Here is a 25180-nt window from a genome sequence, read left to right on the forward strand (position 1 = left end):
GTGTTTTTATTTGAAGGGTTGGTTTACAATCAAAGTACCAAAGTGCATCTGATCAAGGAGAAATATCAAATCCATTTGCACTTAACATCTGTCATTTAAAATGTAAACAAGTGTTCAGTAATTTTGTAAAAGTACTTTATAACATTGCTCCCTGCCAGTTTTCTAATGATTATGAATGAGAGCTTTGAAATTGCACTATAGTAAAAAGCACAATTTAATTGATGCCAGAGTTCAGGGGTTTTTTTTGTTTTTTTTTTTTTTTGCATTAAGACTTTGAGAGTGTAATCCCTCATCCCAGGCCTTAGAGCTCTAACAGGAGTTAAGACATCACAGATCTTGGCACACTATGCATATGTCTCCGGCTACCTCTAAAGGGCCACAAAGTGGACTGGGACCCTAACAGAAGATAGAAGTGTAAAACAGATGGCTTTTTATATTCCTTTTTGGTAATACTGCAGCAAGAAATGGAACCTAATGGTATATTATTTTTATATTTCTTAAGAGATTTTGTGCCAGTAAAATTGAGTTGTAAGATCCCCTACTGTTCTACCTTCCATAACATTTAACAAAATTCATAAATAAGAACAGACAACACGTTCACGTTTTTTCATACTCTTGCACTTATATCAGTGGTAGCCCTCATTTTGTGGTCTGAAGCATCTTTAACTAGAATTCTCTATGGGAGCAACTTCTTCAACATCTTCTTTACTGGGCACTTTATTTCAATATATGTAAATATATTTAATTTCAGTTTTCAGAAAAATCTGATGTTATTCCAGACATTGGCTAACATCTATCCATGTGACCTTGATCAAATGATGTAATTTGGCCAGGCCTCAGTCTTCTGTGTTCAGTAAAATGATTATACTAGTTGATGGCCAATGAGTTTTGCTAGCTCTGAAAGGCAAGATATCTTATCCATTTGGTTTTGGTGAACTCTGAAATGCATGACCTTTACATAGAGAGAAAATAGCATCACGTGCCGGTCCCTCTGATTTCTCTAGAGCACAGAATCCACAGCTTCCTTGTTACAACTTTTATCAAATAGAGCCAAATGTATTTGGGGGTGTTGTTGATTACTTGTGACTTGGGAAGAAGAATATGGTAAGGATGGAATAGTTGGAAGGAATAAAAGAAGAGGCATTTGCTGGGATTTTACTGGAACTTGTGTTATTGACACAGGGCTACTACCACTAGAGAAGCCACCAGGAATTGGCTTACAATGATGGCTATAGGAGCCATCAGAGTACTTGACCTAGATTGAATTTGTATGCTTCTCTGTGTTGGCCCTCATTGATTTCCATCACTTTTATGACATCCCTTCATACCTACCAAGTGGCCATTGTCTCATGCCACCATGGCTCCCTGGCCTCTCTGTATCTTCTCCTGTGACCCAGGATGTGATGTTCCAGGTTAAATTCCCAAGCAAAACACTTGATTTAATAATGTTCTATCAACCAGAAGTCAAAGAAGAATTCAGTCTAATAAACATGGCCTTGTATTTTCATGGAATTATTAGAATGATTTTACAAATGGTAAGTAACCATTTTGAAGGGAATAGGCAAAAAAGGACTTTCTAGTAGTGTTGAGTATATTAGACTCGTAGAAGGAATTATTTTGAAGCAGTTTGCTTTTGAGACTAGCCTTGGTTATTGGAAACACATCTCTTTATTTTCTAAAATGGGCAATTGTAAAAATTTTGCTTCCTTTTAAAATTATACTTATTAAATAGAAATCCTGTGTTTCTGCTCAGAGCTTTAATTAGCAGGTCAAAGTTTTTACCTAAATTATTAGTTCAGAAATCGGTTTGGTGAAGTACTACTCTCAAAAGATTCTTGGTACTGTTTTATGAATGTTTGTTTCACCTCTGGATATGAGAGAAGTCTCCACCTCAAAGTCATAGATATTGGTTTAACATTATATATGATTTAGAAAAATACAGTTGTAAATAAGCTGTCTGGAGATGGGCTTAGAATAAGAAACTCAGCTGAAGGCAGTGGCACTTAACACTAAATTTAATCCTAAATAAAAAAAAAAACAAAAATTACTAACTATATTCATTTTAAAAGTTTACTTTTTAAGGGAAAAAAGAGAGTTCTTAATAGTAGGATCAATATTTTTATGCCAATAACCTTAACTAGATTTGTATCATGTTTATCCCAGATACAATTGAAATTTCTTAATATGGATGCTAATCCCAATTATCATTTCCAATCTTGATTTAAAAACCTTGAGAATGTTCATTGATCTTAAGGTACATTTAGGTAAACTAAAATATCTTTATTTTTAGGTGCTCTTATAAAAATAGTAATAGTATTTTGAAATTTTACTTTTGTATTGATTTTTTTCCTATAGAAAAGAAGTTTCTAATTTTTGAAAGCTATAATTTTTATTTCTTTTTTTTTAATTTTTATTTCTATATACAGAACTAACTCCTGTTGAATTTATACTTTGTGCCAAGCCCTACACTAAGTACATTTTAAAAAGACATTTCATTTCTCACAAATCCCTCTTGAAAAGTTACGCATCTTGACTTAAGTCACACAGTAAGTAATAGACAGGATTTGAATCTTGGTACATGGTGTTTCCACTAATCAGTAGTATTACCTTGAAAAAAAATGGCATTCTCCAAAAACGTGGTTTTTAATGGTGTGAATTTAAAGAAAATTCCAGAACTCTCTAAGAAGCTTTGGTTTATATTTAAGGCAAGAGTTAAAAATTATCACAAGTATGCAGATGTATTTGTTTTGGACTCTGTAAAAATAAATCTGGATGTAATTTTCAAAAACTGGAGGAATAATTTGTTAGTACTGAAAAATAAACCTGATCATGAGACACTCATTTTGCTGATATGTGCAGTTATTTATCATAGGTTCTCTGAATTAAAATTATAGTTTCTTAACATGATTTAGTTTCTTTGCTCTTTTCTTTCTCCTAGAATGGAAAGTTTGTACATGTTATCTGATCATTGTTTATTGATAAAAATAAATTTTCAAGTGATGGTAGATGAGATTTCTTAGTGTAACTTTGGACATTTTAAAAACATTTATTTCATAATTGAATCCTTTTAGAAAAGTCTGCATTATTCATACTTTAATTTCTTTATTCATCCCAATTTTGAACATATGTCCCTAAATTCCTAGGTTTCTGACGTTGGGAGAGTTATTTAAACTGGCACTCACTTTTCTCATCTTTAAAATGAGGCTAATAGTGCCTAACTCACTGAATTGTATCATGAGGAATAAATGAGACACAATATACCATGCTTAATTAGCAGATTGCAAGTACTCATGCCATTCCTGTAATTGCAGAATGGCCACTTGAACATGTTAAATTTGGGAAATGTTCAATCACTGCATGTGTTTGAATGCTGTGACCTGAGGATGATGAATAGTAGAGGAAAGAGCATGGCTTTACTGTATTTAATAATTAATATGCAAATATTGCTTAGCATTGTGAACTTTTAAAAACCTACTTTCAAAGAAAAAATCCTTTGACTTAAGACAGTTCTCTAAAAAGCAAATACAAAACCCATCTTTAGAAGATATGGCTTAATCATGGCAATTAAGACTTCATATAAGAGAAAGAAAAGCTATTCAGCTTTCTCCTCTGTACTGTATTGTTCTAAGTATAGCTTTAAACAGCATATCCATCACCACTTCTGGGTGTTTCCAAATACATTAAAGGACTAGCAGAAATCTCATTGCATATATATTGCATATCTTCAAAAGTTGACCATTTGTATCCTGTGGTGCAGCAGGGTATTTTGTAGGCATCGTTCGTGCCTATTTTCCACTCTTACCCTCCATGCTGAGTCACTGAGTACTAGTTAACAAAGCTTAACCAGTTTCTCTACTGTGGGGTATCTAGCTGCACATTGTCTCTCAGAGGCAGTGTGTTTTGAAATGCTTCCCAAAACGGTTAGGCTAGGGAGCCTTATTTCCCCATGATGCGTGACTATTGTTCTCAATATAGAAGAAGACTACCCGCTGAGCACGTAGCCCAACACAGCTGATCCCATGACCCTGAGATCATGACCTGAGCCAAAACCAAGAGTCAGTAGCCCAACCGATTTAACCACCCATGTGCCCCTAGTTTTTATTTTTAACTGGTTCTCTGTACAAAAGAGAATTCGTATTATTGTATTCTATTATTGTAATATATATAAAATACATATATGTGTTATATATGCATAATTATGTATTATAGTTTTGATTATTCTAATAAGTACTGTTCAGAATATAAAGTGCTCATTGTGCAGAATCTCTTTCTTTATGATACCAAAAAAACTAGTGGCTAGCATCAGTGTTTTATTTAACTAAAGCAGCTAGCCTGATTGTGAAGATTTTAGTATAATACATTTTATCTACATACTATTTCTATAAAGAATGCTTTAATATGCAATACCATAGGTCTCAAACAAAACTAGACTAGACATGAAAGAAATATTATAATTGGCAATAAGCCACATGTATGCTTGTGTCTAATGTCCATGGAGTAATGGAATTTGCTCAGTAGCTTGATAGTGGCCATCACAAGAAAATTATACCATTTTAAAGTATGCAGTCAGTTCTGGTTATTTTTGAGAACCTTTGGTCACAAGTTTCATCAACTGATCAATATATCACCTTGTTTTATGTGTTTTTCTGTCAAAAGATACCTTATTTGACATATATTGTTGATTCATTAACGTTAAACTCAGAGCCAATACCAGTATACCTCATACTTGAACAAAACTTACCTAACAACAGGTACTTTTCTCCATAAGTCACATCACAGCCTTCATGTGCTTAAGAACATTAGTGTCAACAGTATGCTTAGGAGCCATTTTCAACAGTAAAGTCACCAACAAAAACTACAAAAATGCCAAAACATGGCACTTAATACACTGAGAAAAACATAACTTGTTGACACTATGAAAGCTGAAACAGGAAAGCAGAGTATTGCCTCTTTACAACCTCACCTGGGAACAGTCAGGGGTCAGGCAACTCAAATTTTTCATTGCAGAATACATGTCTTTGAATGACCCTGAAAGTGCCATAAATAATGATTTGAGGGTTACAAATAAATTTTAATGAGTTGGTGAGTTCACAAATAAGGAACCCATGAATAATGAGGATTGACTAAAATTGTTTTATTAAAGCACTGGTTTTGGGGGAATGTGTCTGTCTTCATAAATGCAGATGCTTAATTCAGTAGGCTTTCAAGATAAACAGTTTTTAACTAAAGAACACTTGTTCCCAGTAGCATGTTACTGAATAAACCTAGTTTTTTATTATAAAAATTAAAATAATAGTGATTTGAGTATAGAAACCTTATGGTGAAAACAATAACTGAACTATAATAATACCCTTGCAGTAGAATCTTGCTTCTATCTATATCATTGTTTCCATGGAAAAATTTATTCCAAATTCCAACTGAGATGCCAAAGCCCTTTAGCTTCTTGAGTCCTTAATTCCAATGATGACCAATCCACCATACGCACCTACAATGTAGGACTTCCATTTTCCCTTTAGTCTAGTTCTGGGGCTGGGAATATAGCCAGAGGAGTTGGACTCTGGAGGATAGAACAGAGTCACCTCCAGGAGGAGTCGTAGACTTCTACCGAGGAGACAGATTCTTCAAATGACTTTCGTGAATCACACCATGATTTTTAGGGAAGCTAGGGAGATGATTGTTAATACAACCCCAAACTTGACAGAAGCCATATTCTGAAAACAGTGGCTCTGCTAGAAATAAAGTTTTGGACCACATGGTTCATTAATCTGACCTACTAAGGCATCTTTTTAAACTTTCCTTAAGGATTTAACTTTGAAAGTAAATGCTAGTGGTGTTGAAAGAAATATGCAGATGCTGATCTTCTCCATGATGAGCTGTAGTAGGAAGGCTGGTCAAGAGGATAAATACCCTGCAAGTTTATATCAACTAAGCAATATTATTTATGCTCGGTGTTTTCCCACATTGTTATACTCTAATATTTAACAGATGTGGGTGTGTTCTATGTTCATTGTATTCACTTATTGGTTAAAAGTTTGAGGTAAAACAGTGATAATCCAAGATAAGAAAATATGTGGTGGTATACTAAAATCTTTATAGAATTTAAAAATGAACCTCGTAAGTTTCTTTTAAATGACAAGTTTCTTTTGGAGGAGGAGGCCTTTAATGAGATCTGTCTTTCTTGCTAGGTTTTCCAAGTTTAAGATTTTTTTTTTTTTTAAGATTTTATGTATTTATTCATGAGAGACACAGAGAGAGACAGAGACAGAAACACAGGCAGAGGGAGAAGCAGGCTCCATGCAGGGAGCCAACTTGAGAATTGATCCCAGGTCTCCAGGATTAGGCCCTGGGCTGAAGGTGGCGCTAAACCGCTGAGCCACCCAGGCTGTCCCAAGTTTAAGATCTTTTAATGAAAAATAATGGACTAGGTTTTAAATAGATTTTAATTCAATTTAGTTTCCTAAACTCAGCTGAGCTTTTTATTTAATAAAATAACTTAATTGTACTATATTAATTTAATACAGTATATTAATGTTTGGCCATTTTTTAATCATAATTTTATTCCAAGAGGAATAGTATATGTTCTATTTTTAGTAAATAGAGTGCCTGGCGGGAAAGGAAAAATATCTTGTTTTAAGTCAGAACTCTTATGTTTCCTTTCCTTAAATGGTCTTTAAATGGATTGGGGACAGTAGCATATAAACCTCTCATTTGAAATTTCAGGTATGCACCAGCCTATTAAATGCTCAGAGTAGGCTAACTGTAAAGAAACTTGTTTAACTTTATTTGCAAGATTTCTTACATTTCTTTGGCTTTGGAACCTTTCCCCGCCCCTACCTCCACCCCCTCAGAAACTTTAGCATCCCACAGGATTTCATAACTGAGGAACGCAGATATGGAAATTAGCTTGTCAGAGGCATATGGCCCTTCTTCTGGGCATATAGGGGGTTTATGAAACCATGTTGGCACTGCAGTGTATACAGAGAGCTGAATCAACACACTGGGAAATGATCAGTCCTTTTCCTTGTTTTCAGGATGACAAAAAATATTTTTGTGTCTTCTTTGGAGAAAGCAATAGATTTATTCTCCTTATGTGTGTTCTGACTCATCTACCCAGGTAAATGGGAAGATGGCCTAGAATTATCTTAGGTCCTTTAAGAAAGTGCACAAGGACTGTGTTTCTATTTGTAGTAAATACTGTTTTCTGACAAGTTTTTAGCATTTTTTAAATAAGCTTTTCAGTAAGTCATTAATCCTGAAACACCAATTCCACTGTCAGTCTTTAAATAATTAAAGGTTCGTTTTAATTAAATCGATGTTTATTACATCTCATAAACTTTAGCATTCTTTCAAAAACCAACAAAAAAATAAGATCATAGGACAGTGAACAAACGAATCATGGATTGATTGAAGTTTTAAGACAGGAAGAACTGAGATTTGAAAAACCTACAGAAAAAAACATTGTGTACAATTGATTTTTAGCAAGCTAATAATAACTTTCCAATCAATACAGGAAATCAAGGCATTTGTTTCAAATGTATGAGAATGTAAAAATTTCTGCTTGGTGTATATATAATGCAGCTAAACGAAAAACAACAGGGAAGCACAGCAAGAGTAACAAAAAGTTGAGATTGTATTATTAGAATAACTCTTATAATTTAAGACAACTTTCAAACCCCAGTTAAATACATGAGAAAAGGACAAGCAAGCAGTTCATATATGAAGAAGTCATCACCCAGTAAAGGAGTTAATTTCCATCAGCTAATATTTTCTGCACACTTATGCCTTATGCTGTGGTTGGTATTGTAGTTTCAGTGTTGAAGATGACACTCAGACTTATGGGGAAGAGAGAGACAAGGGACACATGAAACAAAGGAATGCAGGGGTTAATAAAGATTCATTTACAAATGCTGTCAAGGCTATGGAAACTGGTTCAACTGGTTTATTATTCAAAAAATGACAAAAAAAAACTTTTTTTTAACCTAAGGAATCATCCTAATGAGATTTTTTTTTTTAAAGAAAGGAATAGCTTATGTGTTGAGCAATAGGGCTTAGTCAAGTAAGATTTCTCAGTTACTCCATGATTAGAGTTATAATTACGCGGGATGCCTGGGTGGCTCAGTGGTTGAGCGGCTGTCTTTGGCTCAGGGCGTGACCCTGGAATCTGGATCGAGTGCCACATCGGGTTCCATGTGGGGAGCTTGCTTCTCCCTCTGCCTATGTCTCTGCCTCTTTTTCTCTCTTTGTGTCTCATGAAAAAATAAATAAATCTTTTAAAAAAGTATAATTACAAAACTTATAGTAAAATGAAACAATGTCATGAATAGGTGGCTGTCGTATTCATAGGACTGAATTCAGTTCTATAAAATGGTCATGAATAGTAGGATTATGAGATATTAAAATCTATTCTGCATAATACTAGAAGAAATTTTAAGACTCATTTTATTAAAAATGTTTTTTCCTCTTTGTAGCTGACTACACAAGACTCTGCCTTCCCCATGTTTCCATAGCCAGCGACATGACCTGACACCTTGATGACCAGTCTCAGGGCCCTTGGGTGACTGGTGCACCATGGAACTTAAAGTATGGGTGGATGGAGTTCAAAGGATTGTTTGTGGGGTCACCGAAGTTACAACTTGCCAGGAGGTTGTAATAGCCTTAGCTCAAGCAATAGGTAAGTGAACTTTCTGAGAGTGAGATAAAGTGGTTTATGCTTCCTGTTTATGTTTATTTGTATTAAATACAGATTTCTAGTTTCTTGTTTATTTGGTTCCATAATACAACTTACAAGCACACTTTTACTTACTATGTTTCATGCTTACATAAATCTGTTAAGACACTTGTTCTCTATCTCCCCCTAGATTTTACTGATTTTCAGTCTAAAGTCTGCACTGCCTTCTACTCTATTGTTGTTTATCCTAAACAAATCATTATTTGTGGGACTAAAGATTTTTTTAAGCCAAAACATAGATTCCTAGTTCCCAGACCCCTCATTAGAAGTAACCCTATTTACTGTTTATTCTGACTACTTTTAGAAAAGAAAAATGTGACATATAACATAGTTCTTCAATAGAAAGATATATGCTTTTTAAAATCTTACTATGTGGTGAAGATGAAGTTGTCAAGTACATGCTTACTAGCTCCATCTTGTTCACCTACATAGTTGCAACTTTTCTTCTTAGTCTCAGGTTTATGTTTATCATTTTTATTCATGTTTTGGGTTGACTTAACCCTTTTGGAACATGATGAGCACCTACATCAGAAAAGCCAATAATGTGGGTTACCGCTTACATTTGCATTTTAAGTCCATCATTTAGCAAACATGTATTAAAAGGAAATTGTATTCAGATTAGAGGATGTAGAAGAACATGCCAATGATTTGGAAGACAGGATAATAGAAGGCAACCAACCTGAACAATAAAAAGACAAAATAATAATAAATAAAAGTAGATTAAGGGAACTCAGTGACACCATCAAGCATAATAATATTCACATTATAGGGGCCCCAGAAGAAGAAAAAAGAACAGAAAACTTATTTGAAATAATAGCTAAAAACTTCCTTAATCTAGGGGAGGAAATAGACATCTAGGTCCAGGAATCACAGAGAGCCCCAAACAAAATGAACCCAAGAAGGTCCACACAAAAACACATAATTAAAATGGCAAAAAAGTAAAGATAAAGAGAGAATATTAAAAGTAGCAAAGGAGAGCAGCCCAAGTGGCTCAGCGGTTTAGCGCTGCCTTTGGCCCAGGGCTTGATCCTGGAGACCCGGGATCAAGTCCCTACGTCAGGCTCCCTGCATGGGGCCTGCTTCTCCCTCTGCCTGTGTCTCTGCCTTTCTCTCTCTCTCTCTCTCTGTTTCTCACGAATAAAAAAATACATATTTACAAAAAAAAAAAGTATGGGATCCCTGGGTGGCACGGCAGTTTAGCACCTGCCTTTGGCCCAGGGTGTTATCCTGGGGACCCAGGATCGAGTCGCACGTCAGGCTCCCTGCGTGGAGCCTGTTTCTTCCTCTGCCTGTGTCTCTGCCTCTCTCTCTCTCTCTCTCTCTGTGTCCCTCATGAATTTAAAAAAAGAAAAGAAAAAGTAGCAAGAGAAAAGCAAACACATATAAAGGAAACCACATAAGGCTATCAGCTAATTTTTCAGGCCAGAAGGGAGGGCCATGATATATTCAAAGTGCTGAAAGGAAATAACCCTACAACCCAACAAAGTTATTAATCAGAATTGAAGGAGATAGAATGTTTCCCAAACAAAATAAAGGAGTTCATCCTCATTAAACCAGCCTTACAAGAAATACTAAAGTGCATTCTTTACATGGGTAGAGAAGACCATAACTAGAAATGAGAAAATTACAAAGAAAAAAAAATGGTAAAAATAGATCAACTATGTATGAAGCCAGTATGGAGATTAAAACATAATAAATAGTAAAAATCAATCATATCTACAAAAATTAGTCAAAGGATACATAAAATTTAAAAAGTAAAATATGACATTGTACATATAAAATGTTGATGAAGAGTAAAAATGTATTGTTTTAGAATGTGTTCGAACTTAAGCGATTATCAGCTTAATGTAGACTGCTATACACATAAGATGTTATATATGAACCTCATAGTAACCACAAATCAAAAATCCATAGTATATATACAAAAAAAAAATAAAGAGAAAGGAATCTAAGCATAACACTAAGGAAAGTCATCAAACCACAAGGGAAGAGAACAAGAGAAGAAAAGAACAGAGAACTATAAAAACAACCAGAAAACAATTAACAAAATGGCAATAAGTATATACTGATCAGTAATTACTTTAAATGGACTAAATGCTCCAAGCAAAAAAACATAGGATGACAAAATGGTTAAAACATGACCCATCTATATCTGTTTATAAGAGAAAAATTCATATCAGAAGACTGAAAATGAAGGGATGGAAAAAGATATTCATGCAAATGGAGGTAAAAAAATGTGGTAGCAATACTTACATCAGATAAAATAGATTTTAAAACAATGACTGTAATAAGAGATAAAGATATACTGTAATGATAAAAAGGGTTCATTCCTAAAGCAAATATTAACAGGCTTAACGGGAGAAATTGACAGTAATGCAATAATAATAGGGGACTTTAACAACTCACTTATATCAATGGATAGATCATGAAGACAGAAAATCAGTAAGGAAACTCTGACTTTGAACTACACATTAGGCCAGATGGACTTAACAGATATGTACATTCCACTCAAAAACAGCAGAAGACACATTCTTTTCAAATGGACATGAAATGTTCTCCAGGATAGATCACATGTTAGGCCACAAAACAAATCTCAATAAATTAAAGAAGTTTAGAATCACTCAGGCATCTTTTCTGAATGCAACAGTATGAAACTAGAAATTAATTACAAGAAAAAAAAAGCTAGAAAAACCCAAATACATGGAGGCTACACAACCAGTGGGTCAGTGAAGAATAAAGAGGAAATTTAAAAAAATACATAGAGACAAATGAAAATGGAAACACAACTGTTCAAAATCTTTGGGACACAGCAAAAAAGTGGGATATTTATACCAATACAGACCTACCTCAAAAAAGAAGAAAAATCTAAATCTAACTTTACAACTGAAGGAGCTAGGAAAACAAAGCTCAAAGTTACTAGAAGGAAATAATACAGATTAGAGTGGAAATAACTGAAATAGAGACTAAAAAGAAAAAGATCAATGAAACTAAAAGCTGGTTCTTTGAAAAGATAAAATAGTCAAACTGTTAGCCAGGCTCAGGAACCAAAGAAAAGAGAAAACTCAAATAAAAATCTGAAATGAAAAAGAAATAACAACTGACACCACAGAAATACAAAAGATTGTGAGAATACAGTGAAATGGGCAGCCCCAGCGGCTCAGTGGTTTAGCACCACCTTCAGTCCAGGGCGTGATCCTAGAGACCCAGGATCGAGTCCCACATCAGGCTCCCTGCACGGAGCCTACTTCTCCTTCTGCCTCTCTCTCTCTCATGAATAAATAAATAAAATCTAAAAAAAAAAAAAAAGAATACAATGAAATATCATATGCCAAGTTGAACAACCTAGGAGAAATGGATAAATTTCTAGAAACATAAAATCTTTCAAAACTGAATCAGGAAGAAATAGAAAACCTGAACAAACAGATTACTGGTAATGAAATTGAATTGACAATAAAAAAAATTCCCAACAAACAGAAGTCCAGGGCGGGATGTTTTCACAGGTGAATTCTATCAAACGTTTAAAGAACTAATACCTATTCTCAAACTATTCCAAAAAATAGAAGAGGAAGAAAAACTTTCAAATTCATTCTACAAGGCCAGTTTCTGTTACCCTAATAGCAAAACCAGACAGAAAGAAAAGAAAAGAAAAAAGAAAAAGAAAAGAAAAGAGAAGAAAAAAAAGAAAAAACAAACTACAGGCCAGTATCCCTGATGAACATTGGTGCAAAAATTCTCAACAAAGCATTAACAAACCAAATTCAGCAATACATTAAAGGGATCATTCGGCACCATCAAGTGGGATTTTTATCAGGGATGCATGGATGATTCATTCACAATTCAATCAATGTGATAACAAAAAGGATTAAAAAAAACCATATGATTGTGTCAACAGATACAGAAAAAGCACCTGACAAAATATAATCTGTTCATGATAAAAACTCTCAAAAGTAGATTTAAAGGGAGCACGCGGATCCCTGGGTGGCTGAGCAGTTTGGTGTCTGCCTTCAGCCCAGGGCGTGATCCTGGAGTCCCGGGTTCGAGTCCCACATCGGGCTCCCTGCGTGGAACCTGCTTCTCCCTCTGCCTTGTGTCTCTGCCTCTCTCTCTCTCTTTCTCTCCCTCTCTCACTCTCGAATAAATAAAATCTTTAAAAACTATATTTTAAAAAATAAAAATAAAGGGAGCATGCCTACATATAATAAAGGCCATATATGAAAAACCCACAGCTGATATCATAATGGTGAAAAATTGAAAGCTGTTCCTCTAATATTAGATACAAGACAAGGAAGTTTACTCTCACCATTTTTATTCAACCTAGTACTACTAGAAGTCCTAGCTACAACAGCTAGAAAAGAAAAAGGAATAAAAGGCATCCAAATTGGTAAGGAAGGAGAACTATTTATAGATCACATCATAACTATGTATAGAAAACCCTAAAGACTCCACGAAAAACCTATTGGAACTAACAAATTAATTCAGTACAGTTGCAGGACATGCAATTAATATATGAAAAACTGTTGTATTTCAATAATGAAGTAGCAGAAAGAGAAATTAAGAAAACAATCCCATTTACAATAGCACCAAGAAGAATAAAATACTTAGGAATAAATTAAACCAAGAAAGTGAAAGATGTACACTCTAAAAACTCTTAAGACTTTGATGAAAAAAATTGTAAGAAACAGAAATGGAAATATGGACCACGCTCATGGATTGGAATAGTTAATGTTGTTAAAATATCCATAGTGTTCAAAGCAATTTATAGATTCAATGCAATCCCTATCAAAATACAAGTAGCATTTTTCTCAGAACTAGAACAAATAATTCTAAAATTTGTATGAAAGCACAAGACACCTTGAATAACTAAAGTAATCTTGAGAAAGAACAACAAAGCTGGAGGTTTCATAGCCCCAGATTTCAAAATATACTGCAAAGTTTATAATTATTAAAACAGTCTGGTACTGTTAGACATATAGATCATTGGAACAAGACAGAGGATCCAGAAATAAACCCACAGTTCCATAGTTAATCTATGACAAGGAAAGCAAGAATATACTAATGGAGAAAAGATAGTCTCCTCAGTAAATGGTATTGAGAAAACTGGACAGCTATATGCAAAGAAATGAAAATGAAACACAATAATAAGCTCAAGGTGGATTTTTTCCCCCAAGCTAGATGAAAAACCTAAATATAAATATAAAACCCAAAACCATAAAACTCCTAAAAGGGGAGTTTTGGACATTGGCCTTAGTAGTATATTTATGGATATGTCTCCTCAGGCAAGAGAAACAAAAGCAAATATATATATATATATAGGACTGTGTGTGTGTGTGTGTGTGTGTGTGTGTGTGTGTGACCAAAATAAAAAGCTTTTCCACAGCAAAGGAAAGCATCATCCCCTGCTCAGCAGGGTGTCTGCTTTTCTCCTTCCCTCTGCTCCTTGCCCTGCTCCTGTTCTCTCTCTCTCTCTCAAATAAATTAATAAAACCTTTTTAAAAATTATTTTTAAAAAGGAATTACATATATGCTAACCAAAATAAAGTCAGTTAGGCATATTAATATTTTAAAAATAGCTTCAAAACACAGGGCACTACAAGCAAAGAAAAGACTTGTTACATTAGCATATATAAGGCTTAATTCATAAGAAGATAAAAGATTATAAACTTACATACAACAAGTTACATTGCCTCAAATATATAAAGTAAAACCAGTGGAACTAGAGAAACTGACACTCCAGTATCATAATGGGAGATTTTAAATATGCTTCAGTGACTGATAAGAAACAACAAATCAGAAAAAAAAAGCCTCACATAATTTATTTGAATAAAATAATTCGTCTTTGTTTTTTCTGCTTAGTGAAAACTAAAATTAGCAATTGTCAAATCTAACTTTCTTTGTTGTATTTGAGAATCAGGCCATGGGCAGTGGTTTAAAAGAAGATGACTATTTTGCAGGGTGGCTGAGGAGTACAGTAAGCTGCATCTGTCCATATGGAAGGCACATTTTCTACACAGAATTTTGACAAGGTCTTGTGTGTTTATCCATGTGGACTAAACAGTGTACTGTACTTGCTTGTGAACAATCTAAAAAGTTTTAAGTGAATCTACCCGCATTTTTGCTTTGTCCATTAAATCAGTCCAAAAGTTGACAACCTGAATACAGAAGTTTTATATTTCTCCAAACTGGGCTAAACAACTCTTTTTCTGTATCATAAATGCTTCTCTGAATTCAGAATTCACCTGAGAGATGACGCAACTAGCAACCAGCCAAAGACTATTGATCCTTGCTTTTCTTTTGCCATGAGATATTATCAGTCTTGTATATATCAGAAGTACATATTTTTAAATATTTAAATATTTATCTGTCTTGTAATATGAGTTATTGGTATTCAAAGTTTAAACACTAAATGGAAGTTTTATAGTATTTTGACCTTATTTTCACTGTAAGAAATAATAGGGGATTTATTAATTAGGGAAAATTAATACTGTGATATCCAACCCCAGAATTTCTAGCTTAACATAATTAAAGTTTAGCTATCCTGTTGGCAGAGCATAGGCTGAGCAAATCGCAGTTGTTTCTAAAAAATGTATAATGAAGCAACTTGTAGAATACCTTCCCAGGTTTAAATCCATATATTGGCTGCAGGAGGTGGAAGTACTTCAGATATATTCTTGATTAGGGATGGTTAGGGATTTTTCTGGATAGCTAAAATTACTCTCAGGAAACCATCAAGATATAAAAATATTTACGCAAGTTGGCACTCTGCAAATATCTACAGCAGTGAACATTTTCTGACTCAGTGCTGCTAATCAATGGAATCAAATTAGAAAATAGCTAAAGACAACATCATTTGGATAAAAGTGTTGAATGTATCTAATAATATGGAAAGAAATCCTTTCTACTCTGATCTTTGACTACCCTGACAGGTTATATTTAGGTGATGGAAATAGAACACATCCAAATTATAAGACAGAATAACAAAATAAAACAAAATCGAAATACTTAATTGGCATGAAGTGGTTAAAACAGCCTGCAGTGCACTGTGTGTTTGGTCACTGTAGATGCTGGGCTTTCGACACATTCCCAATTTCGAGTATTTTATCTTGTTTCTCCCATCAACTGTCTCAGAAATGCCATTATTTTACAGTTCAAACTGCTTCTCAAGTCTGTATGTGAAACAAAGTCTTTGACTGTTCATCTGTTTCAAGTTATAGTCCAGAAAGTACATTTGCTTTTACAATATCCACAAAATATGAAAAGAATGTATTTCTGCCCTCAAGTAGCTTAGATCTTAGAGTATGGCTAACAAAAGATTAGAGGAAAAGAGGAGGAAGAAATCAAGGAGACTGAGGAAAAAGTTTTGATTCATACTTCTTTGTTGTCTGATGCCATTTAAAGTATTGAGGGAGGATTCAGAATTTTTCTCTGCTCATTCTTCTTGTGATCTTGTTCCCATATCTCCTTCAACTGGAGCCAGAGTTAACATTTAATAGAAACAAATTGATTGGGGCTGAGTCCAAGGTAGAGTGGACTATTCCCTAAGAAGCCATGCTTCATATGGTTTGCTCCAAGAAAATCAGTTTTCAAACAAGCACGTTTTATACTGAATTCTAGTTTAACTATTTAATACTTGTTTCTTTTCTCTGGAAGTACCTCTAATGTAGGAGTCCTGCTTGTTTATCCTTCTTTACACCATTGCTTTGCCTAAAGTAAGTATTCAGTAAAACATACTTTCTAAATAGTGCCATCCAGTAGAATATCCTTTCTGCAAGGGTTGTAATGGTCCATATCTGTGCTATCCAGTGTTCACTAGCTACATGTAGCTACTGAGTACTTGAAATGTGGCTAGTATAACTGAGGAAATGAATTTTTAATAAAATTTAAATGTGGCTAGTGGTTAATTAGTACTGCAGTAAAAAGTTCTAGAAGATGACTAACTGGTATCTCAGATTTAAAATATCAGAACCCAAGTTCTGAATCTCAACTACTGCCCACCCTCAAATTTCTTCCTTCTCCTTCTCTCAGCAAATGAAAACTTTTCTTTTAATTGATTAGATCTAAAGCTTTTGTGAGATCTTTCTTTTCTTGTTCTAATGTCTTACAACCATTCTATCAATAAATCCTATATATACTACCTTCGGTATATATAGTCTTGTTTGTCTTCACAGCCACTATTAACACGTTGATGTAAGCCACCATCATTTCTCACTTAGATTTTTGCAGTAGCTTTCCATCTCATCTCCCTGCATCATCTTGGTCCCCTCTAGCCTATTCTCAACAGATTTCTTTTAAAGTAATACTTTAAAAAATTTTTTTATTTAAATTCTAGTTAGTTAACATAGAATGTAACAGTAGTGTAATCATTAATAATTATAAGTACTTTCTATATTTTCTACATCCATAAAAGATTTTTTTAATGAATGTGAAGACATTTGATTTGTAGCATGCATCAGTCAGGATGAGTTAGATTATATGCGACAATAACAAAATATCCCCCAAACCTTACTGGTCTATAGTGATAAGTGTTAGCTGTTATTTTGGTTAATAGTATTTATGCAAAGTAAGTAGCACAGTGCCTAGCAAATACAGGCATAGGAAATGTTAATTATTATGAAATTAATAAATTTTATGTTTAATTACTTTTTAATGTAGCAACTTTATCATATAATCCTAAATAGTTTCTAAATTAATATGCAGTAATTCTGTGATTACATGATAATCTCATCAGCACACTGGGAAAATATACTGTGAACGATTTAACTATGGGTTGTGCACAGCTGGCTGACAGGTTATTCTCAGAGGTATTTACATTATATCACTGTCTTCATAAAATATTCCGTGGTTAAAGTTATCTTAATAGGTACATTCAGGACTTGTAGAAAATTCACTGATAAATTTGTAGGGTAGTTGTAATTGGAAAATTGCTTTAAATTTGTTAAGTTTTTATTTCTTTGCTGGTAAGTTGAGGATCATTTTGCTTATCTCACAAAACCAATTAAGTACATATGTATTATGTTTTTTAATATATTTTTTATTTTTATATACATATATATGTGTATGTATATACATATATATGTGTATGTATATACATATATATAAGCATCAAAAGCATTTAACAGACTATAAAATGATACAGTGTAATTTCTGTTACAGAGATCAATGTTCCTTAAAAGGATTCTAAATCATTATGAGAAGGATTAGTTACATTCACTTAGAGTCTGTATGGGAATCCAAAATGTTTATATACCCCAAGGAGCAAAGTATCTATTATCGGGAAAATTCAGTGGGGTAGGATAGATTATTCATGATAAATAATAAGCTTTTACTGACATTACTTCTAATATGTCCAGAAATAGGAGGATATGTTAGCTTTCAATTCATAAGAGGTTAATGCCAACTCTCTGTCATGTTCTTTTGAATAATGTGTAGTATTCATCTTTGGGGTAAGAAGGATTTGAAACTGAAGAAAAAAACAAATGTCATTTAAAGCTAACTCTTATAAAGAGGGTTGATGATCAAGGTGTTTAATAGAATTGCTAGGACCTGATACTATTTCTGACAGATATTTGGTGTTCAATATATATTTGTTGAATAAATGACAAGATGTGACTTATAAATCATGATTTTGTTCTTTGGCTCTAAGAAATTTCCTAAAATTGTTTTAAAAAATAAATAAATAAAAGGTTGCACCATTGAAAGAGTAGTTGAAATAAGGGCATAATGTTTCTGGGTGACGCATATTTGAATATTTGAGTTTGGGTGTATATTTTCATAAACCTCATATTACTCCACAGTTATACATACTATTCTGCTTCGAATTAGGTAAGAGTAATCTGTTATCCTATTTCCTTTTAATTTATGTCAGTCATCTAGTGAGATTTCACTAATGCATTAAAGTCTCTCTATGTGATTTTCCGTGTTATATGAAGTGAATGATCCTTGGGATTACACTCAGTTGCTTCAACTATTCAAACGTATAGTCAGTATTTTATTTATCATTACTTATTGTGGCATACATTTCTAGATAGCCAAAACAGCCTAAACTACAAATGCTAGATAGGTAGATAGGTAGGTAGACAGATAATTAGTTTCAGGGGTACATCAAGATAGTATGCAAGGTACAGTTAAATGTATCCATTTAATAAAATGCATTGAAAAGAGTTTTACAGGAGGAATTTGAATCTATCCAAATGAAATAGGATCTTTAGGGTCTTGCCAAGTATGGTATTAAAAATAATGATTATGGGATTTAACTTTTACATAACCTATCTAAAACCTAATTTTTATAATAAAATCAAAGCTATTAATTCATTTACCTTTTATAAAAGCTTTTTTATATTGCTGGATAGAATTTTTTTCTTTTTGCCTAATTGCACTAAATATGCGTTACTTAACAAAAAGGGAAAACTGGAAGTAAAAGCAATTCTAAATAATCTTCTATGAAGACATTCTCATAGGGCAGCAGTACCATTAAGCCCTGGAAAAAATCAACTTCATATTTAATTATGACTAAATTAGGGTCCTTAAAATTGTTAATATAACTTGTATAATGTATAATATAATGATTCCATTTCAAGATGCTTCATTGGCTTGGTAGAGAATTAGAGAGGGCTCTGCTGATCTACTCTAACCCCTCACATTGCTGATGAGAACACAGAGCTCCAGAGAAGAGTGAGATACTAAAAGTAGTTGATAGGCAGTAAAGCCAAGAACACAAAGTGCTGTGATCTTTGAAGCAGTGTGTATACGTGCAATAGTTTTAACCTTGCAGATTTGTCATGTGGTTTTTCTTGGAGTAATTATAGTAATTTTTAACCTGGAAATCACTAGAAACATTTTCTTCATTTCCCTTGTTTGCCCAGACATTTTGACAATAGTAACAATTAACATTTGTATAGAACTTTTCAATTTTAGAAAATATTTTTACATCTCACTTGACTTTCACAGCATTATCGGTAAGAAAATACTATTCTCTATAAAAAAGAAAATACGATTCTCACTCTACGGATGAGGAAACTGAATCCAAATGAAATTTAATAAATTGCACAAATCATTTAAACAGTTGGCAGAGCCAGACTTGAACACAGGCTCCAGAGCCTTTGGTCTTTCCAGCTTTATATTGTTGGGAGTTGCTAAAAGTTGCTTAGGGATTTTTTAAAGTCAGTTTATTGTCAGGTCACATCATTTTTAAGAGGTCTCTGGTCAGCCCTTTTGTTATGTGAATAATAACTGTGTTTTAAATTAATAATGGCTACCATGTATTGAATACCTGCTGTGGGCCAGGCGATGTGGAGGCGCTTGTTATGTCTGATTCTGATTTTCATAACCTATGAGGTATTGCTAATATCTCCATTTTAGAAGTGAATTTATGCTATTTATCCAGTAGGTAATTAAAACCTGGGATGAAAATTCCAGTCTGTTTGCCTCGTAAGCTGCAACTTTTCAGCTGTACCCAAGATTCGGTTTCCTTAAAAGAGAACACATGCAAGTGTTTAAAGCCATAACACTCTTAATGTACTACTTCCGACTTGGATACATGGATATTCACATATATGTATCCAGATCTCCATTTATTGACCTCATAACTGAGAAAATAACCAAACTACTCTTGGTTCAGAAGCTCGTGAAATTAAAAAGAGGATAAATCAATAGCTGTGTATATCAGTATTGTAATTGGGAGATGACAGGATCAGTTTTTTCTTTCTCATAATAATGTTGAATAGTAATGAGATATAATTTTTATTGAGATATAATTGACATGTAACATTTATAGTAGTTCCAAGCATATTAGTTCCAGTGGACACTTGTAACAAAATATAAACCATCTGACCCAACCACCTTAAATGGAAATATTTAGAAAGTGTGTTCAAGTTAATGATACTATACTGTCTTCTGAAACTTTATCTTCTGTAATTACCAGTTAGGGTCAGTATAACTTTTACTTATATACGACTTTATTGTTTTTTAATATTTTTGCCTTTAAAAACATTTTTAGCAAGAATCTTTGAAGCTATATCTATCAAAACTGTAGTATTGTTTGTAGTATTGTCTTCAGGCCCCTCTTTTTCTACAAAATTATTTTGAAGGGTTGTTTTCACTTAGGTGATTTTTATTTGTCACGATTCTGCAGAAAGATACCAGCTGTGAGCTGTGAGTTGGCCAAGCCCTCATGCAGAGACAGAGAAAAGATCTGTACAGCCTTCTCTGAGCTAAGTAGCATGTTGTCCACTGGCTCTATACCTCCCTTCAGGAGGAAAACTGTGGCCTCCAGCCTTTCCAAGTTCTAATGTACAGAGGAAGCAGAGGGATTCACAAAGTGGAAATTTCAAGTTTTGAAGTTCTACCTAATTCTAGAGACCAGGCCCTACTGGCTTCCAGCGGGGCATTCTGGTGTCATCCTTTGTTTCAGCTAGAGGTCTCGTCCTAAACAAGAAAGTCTAGACAAGAAGGCAGGCATTTGACAAGAATGTCAGAGTCTCACTGAGGTTTAAAGTATAAAATTGAATTTTTAAGTGGGTCAGAAGAGTATATGTAATTCACATTCCATAATTTTATGCTCTTAACATATCTTCTAGAGAAGTTCTTTTTTGTTTTTTTGGTTCGGTTTGGGATTTTTTTGTCTTCAAGAGAAGTTTTAAAGGCAGCATGAGCTGGACTTTGATGCTAATCAAGAAGACACAGTTATCAAATAGTGTCCTCTGTTGCATTATTTTAGCTATTACATGTTCCACTTTGACAATTTATTCTTATCTTTTTTATCTAGGTCGAACTGGAAGGTACACTCTTATAGAAAAATGGAGAGATACTGAAAGACACTTAGCACCTCATGAAAATCCTATCATATCCTTAAACAAATGGGGGCAGTATGCTAGTGATGTACAGCTAATTTTACGTCGAACAGGGCCATCTCTTAGTGAGCGACCCACTTCAGACAGTGTGGCTCGAATTCCAGAAAGAACTTTATATAGGCAGAGTTTGCCCCCCTTGGCTAAACTGAGGCCTCAGATCGACAAATCAATCAAAAGGAGAGAACCTAAAAGGAAATCATTAACATTTACAGGAGGTGCCAAAGGATTAATGGACATTTTTGGAAAGAGCAAAGAAACTGAATTTAAGCAAAAGGTGCTGAATAACTGCAAAACAACAGCAGATGAGTTAAAGAAGCTGATCCGGTTGCAGACAGAAAAGCTTCAATCCATTGAGAAAGAGCTAGAATCAAATGAAATTGAAATACAATTTTGGGAGCAAAAATATAATTCTAACCTTGAAGAGGAAATTGTCCGCCTGGAGCAAAAGATCAAAAGAAATGATGTAGAAATTGAAGAGGAAGAATTTTGGGAAAATGAATTGCAGATTGAACAGGAAAATGAAAAACAGCTGAAGGATCAACTTCAAGAAATAAGACAGAAAATAACAGAATGTGAGAGTAAATTAAAGGACTATTTGGCTCAGATCCAGACTATGGAAAGCGGTCTTGAAGCAGAAAAATTGCAACGGGAAGTTCAGGAGGCACAAGTCAATGAAGAAGAGGTTAAAGGAAAGATTGGTAAGGTCAAAGGAGAAATTGACATTCAAGGCCAACAGAGTCTGAGGCTGGAGAATGGCATTAAAGCTGTAGAAAGATCTCTTGGACAAGCCACCAAACGATTACAGGTAAGAACATTTTTCATAAAAAGAATGTTTCATCTACTTAGAAGAATTAATATTTTGTTGGCATTTTCTTTAATGGTTGTCCATCTTCTCTTACACTGAAAGTTAGAAACTTACTTGGTTTATAAGTTTCTTAGAATTTCTGTGACTTATGACAAAGCTAAGATGTGAGACCAAAACAAAGCTGTGTGAGCTCTAAAGCCACACTGGTCCTTGCTCCACAGAAAGAGGTTTCTTACTGTGGCAGTTGTAACATTAGGTAATTGGATACAGAGAATAGAATCTCGGAGCTGGAATGGACACTAATGATGAGATAGTGAATCTGACCTTCTCTCCTTGTAGAGATAAGGAAGCCAAAACCAAAAGAGATGATCGCAGATTGGTGTACCAGGGATTGTGTGGCTAGTTGACTGCCTGGCTAGTTGACTGCTCATCTATTATTCTCCATTGTTGGCTCACCCCATCTTTCCTGCGATGCAAATAGTTCCCTTCTTTTCTCTACATTACTTACTTTCCTTTGCTTTCCTGAGGAGAGGGGCACAAAGGTTCTTCTCTGATTTTCCCCTCTCTGCTTCACATACAATAGCATTTCTATTTTGACATTACATCCTGATCACTCAGCTTCCATTTCTCGGATACCTATTCTTGAGAAGAAAATGTGATCTCAGGAGAATTGCAAAGAGGTATTAAATATAAATAATATTTAAAATATTAAATATTAATATTAAACAAATTTTAAAATATTAAATAAAATATCTGGGTGTGGTTACATTTGGCCACATTTCAAGTGCTCTGGAGTGGTTGCTGTATTGGTCAATGCTGGCTTACAGGCTTGCTAATCAAAGAGTGATCTGTGTAATTTGGGGCACACTTGTTAAAAATTCAGAATCTCAATTGTAGTAAAATCTCCAGATAGTACCAGTGCACATGGAAGTTTGAGAAGACCTCCCTTAGAATATGAACAGTTTTATAAGCAGTGAAAGCCGAGGTTTCAAGAACTTCTGTGATTTCCTTTCTCTGCCACTAGCTATAGTCAGAGATAAAACTACCAAAATTTTGAAAATCAAGAATTTCTCATGCTACAGTAGAAGTTGTTAACCTCTGATTTGTCAGTATTATGCTAATTTTGAACCTTAAAAAGGGTATAATTGGAAGCTGTGTTGCCTTCGATAATTATTTACAGGAAACACTAATTTATGACAGTCATTACTAGTAACATTACTAATAACAGTCATTACTAGTAATCTTACTATCCATTGAAAAGTATCTCATAATCAAACTCACATATCTCCAAGTACCCCTTACACTAAAGTAAGTAGAAGAAACAACCACTCATTTCTGGTATCTCTTTCTTACCCTTACCAGATTCCTCAGACACACACAGCCTGGGTGAGTCCTTGCCACTTTTTCCTATAGCGCAGTAAAGGAGAGAAAGACCATCCATTCAAATAATAGAATGCCTCTCCTTGCTTTTTTGAGCTTTCTAGCTGACCAAAACATGATCTCCTTTCTTAAAGGATCTTCAGTTCTCAGACTTGTCTTTGCCAAGGACTTAAGAACCCCACAGTGAAAATCTTGTAGGATCTTGCTTTCCTCATGCTCTAAAATATATCTCAGTAACAAATCCCATGAAAACTTCAACAGTTTACCAAAACAAGAACTTCTCTGAATCTCACAGACAAAATGATTATAAGTTTTGCTGTCAGTTATAAAGTAATAGGGAGATTTAACTGTGAAAGCTTAAGGCAAGATTGCTTAAACACTGGGATGGATGGAAACCAGTATTTTATTGATAAAAGTTCATAGATATATAATTATTTCATCAAGTGCATGAGTGTATTCCTAACACAGGAAAGTATCACACTTAGGAAGACAGACTGAAGAAGCTGTTGTCCTTTACTTGTTTATTTTTTGGCCTGTGCCACAAAGCAGAAATGACCTCTTTTGAGCCCATTGTATCAATATTAACCAGATTTTGTTAAAGGCGTTCTTGTGAAAACAGGTATCACACATCTAGCCCCTGTAGCAGATGGACTGTCACCAGGATGTCTTTAGCTGTCCAAGAGTAAATCTTCAAATAAAAAGACAAATTTTAACTTCCATCTAGGACAAAGAACAAGAACTGGAGCAGTTGACTAAGGAGCTGCGGCAAGTCAATCTCCAGCAGTTCATCCAACAGACAGGGACAAAAGTTACCGTGTTGCCAGCAGAGCCCATTGAAGTAGAGGCCTCACATGCAGACATAGAAAGGGGTAGGTGTTGTGAAATCTGCTCTTTATCTTCATTGGTTTGCTTTGAATAAACTACTTGTATTCAGCTAAAATGTTATCCTACCGTTCAAAACTTGGCCCACTTAAAAAAAATTGATGTACTTCCTGCTTCTGGGAAAAATCAATGATATCCAGGTTATTTATTTACTTAGATGGGCGTGTAGTCACCGAATCTTCTATCATGTGTTTTAAACTCTTCTTTAAGAAACCTTCTCCTGATGTATAAGTCATCGTCTGTTGAATTTGATTAGCTTCTGTTCCTAATGCCCCTTCTTCCTCTCTTAAAAGTCCTTAGTATTAATTTGTGCTATTTAAAAGATGCGTATCATCTGACCAACCAAGAAAGAGAAGCAGAATGCTCACCTTTTTAAAAAGGTGTTGAAATCACTGAAAACTGTTTTTGTCAACAGAGAGGGTCAGGAAGCTAGCCTTCTCCTCTTACCCAGGTCCCTACAGGGGCCTGCAGTTTTACAGTTTGCTATTTGGCTCTTTAGGGCTGGAAAAATTCTAATTTTTAATGTTGCTGAGTCCACCA

At 34.4% G+C, this 25180-nt stretch overlaps 1 protein-coding gene across 5 annotated transcripts in view; it reads left to right on the forward strand.

The window, feature by feature from the left end:
* The window catches only part of RASSF8 (Ras association domain family member 8), a 122613-nt gene that overhangs the window by 93311 nt on the left and 4122 nt on the right, over positions 1-25180 (forward strand). For 4 of the 5 annotated variants that reach the window (XM_038577113.1, XM_038577114.1, XM_038577117.1 and 1 more), the window contains 3 exons: positions 8469-8671; positions 21489-22378; positions 24483-24627. In XM_038577113.1, the coding sequence (XP_038433041.1) occupies positions 8569-8671; positions 21489-22378; positions 24483-24627 (1138 nt within the window). In that variant the 5' untranslated portion in view covers positions 8469-8568. Of the gene's footprint in view, positions 1-5395; positions 5493-8468; positions 8672-21488; positions 22379-24482; positions 24628-25180 lie in introns of those variants that run through there. The other variant, XM_038577116.1, reaches the window with a different exon arrangement.

The sequence above is a fragment of the Canis lupus genome, chromosome 27 (genome assembly GCF_011100685.1).
Source record: "Canis lupus familiaris isolate Mischka breed German Shepherd chromosome 27, alternate assembly UU_Cfam_GSD_1.0, whole genome shotgun sequence".
Classification (NCBI taxonomy): Eukaryota; Metazoa; Chordata; class Mammalia; order Carnivora; family Canidae; genus Canis; species Canis lupus.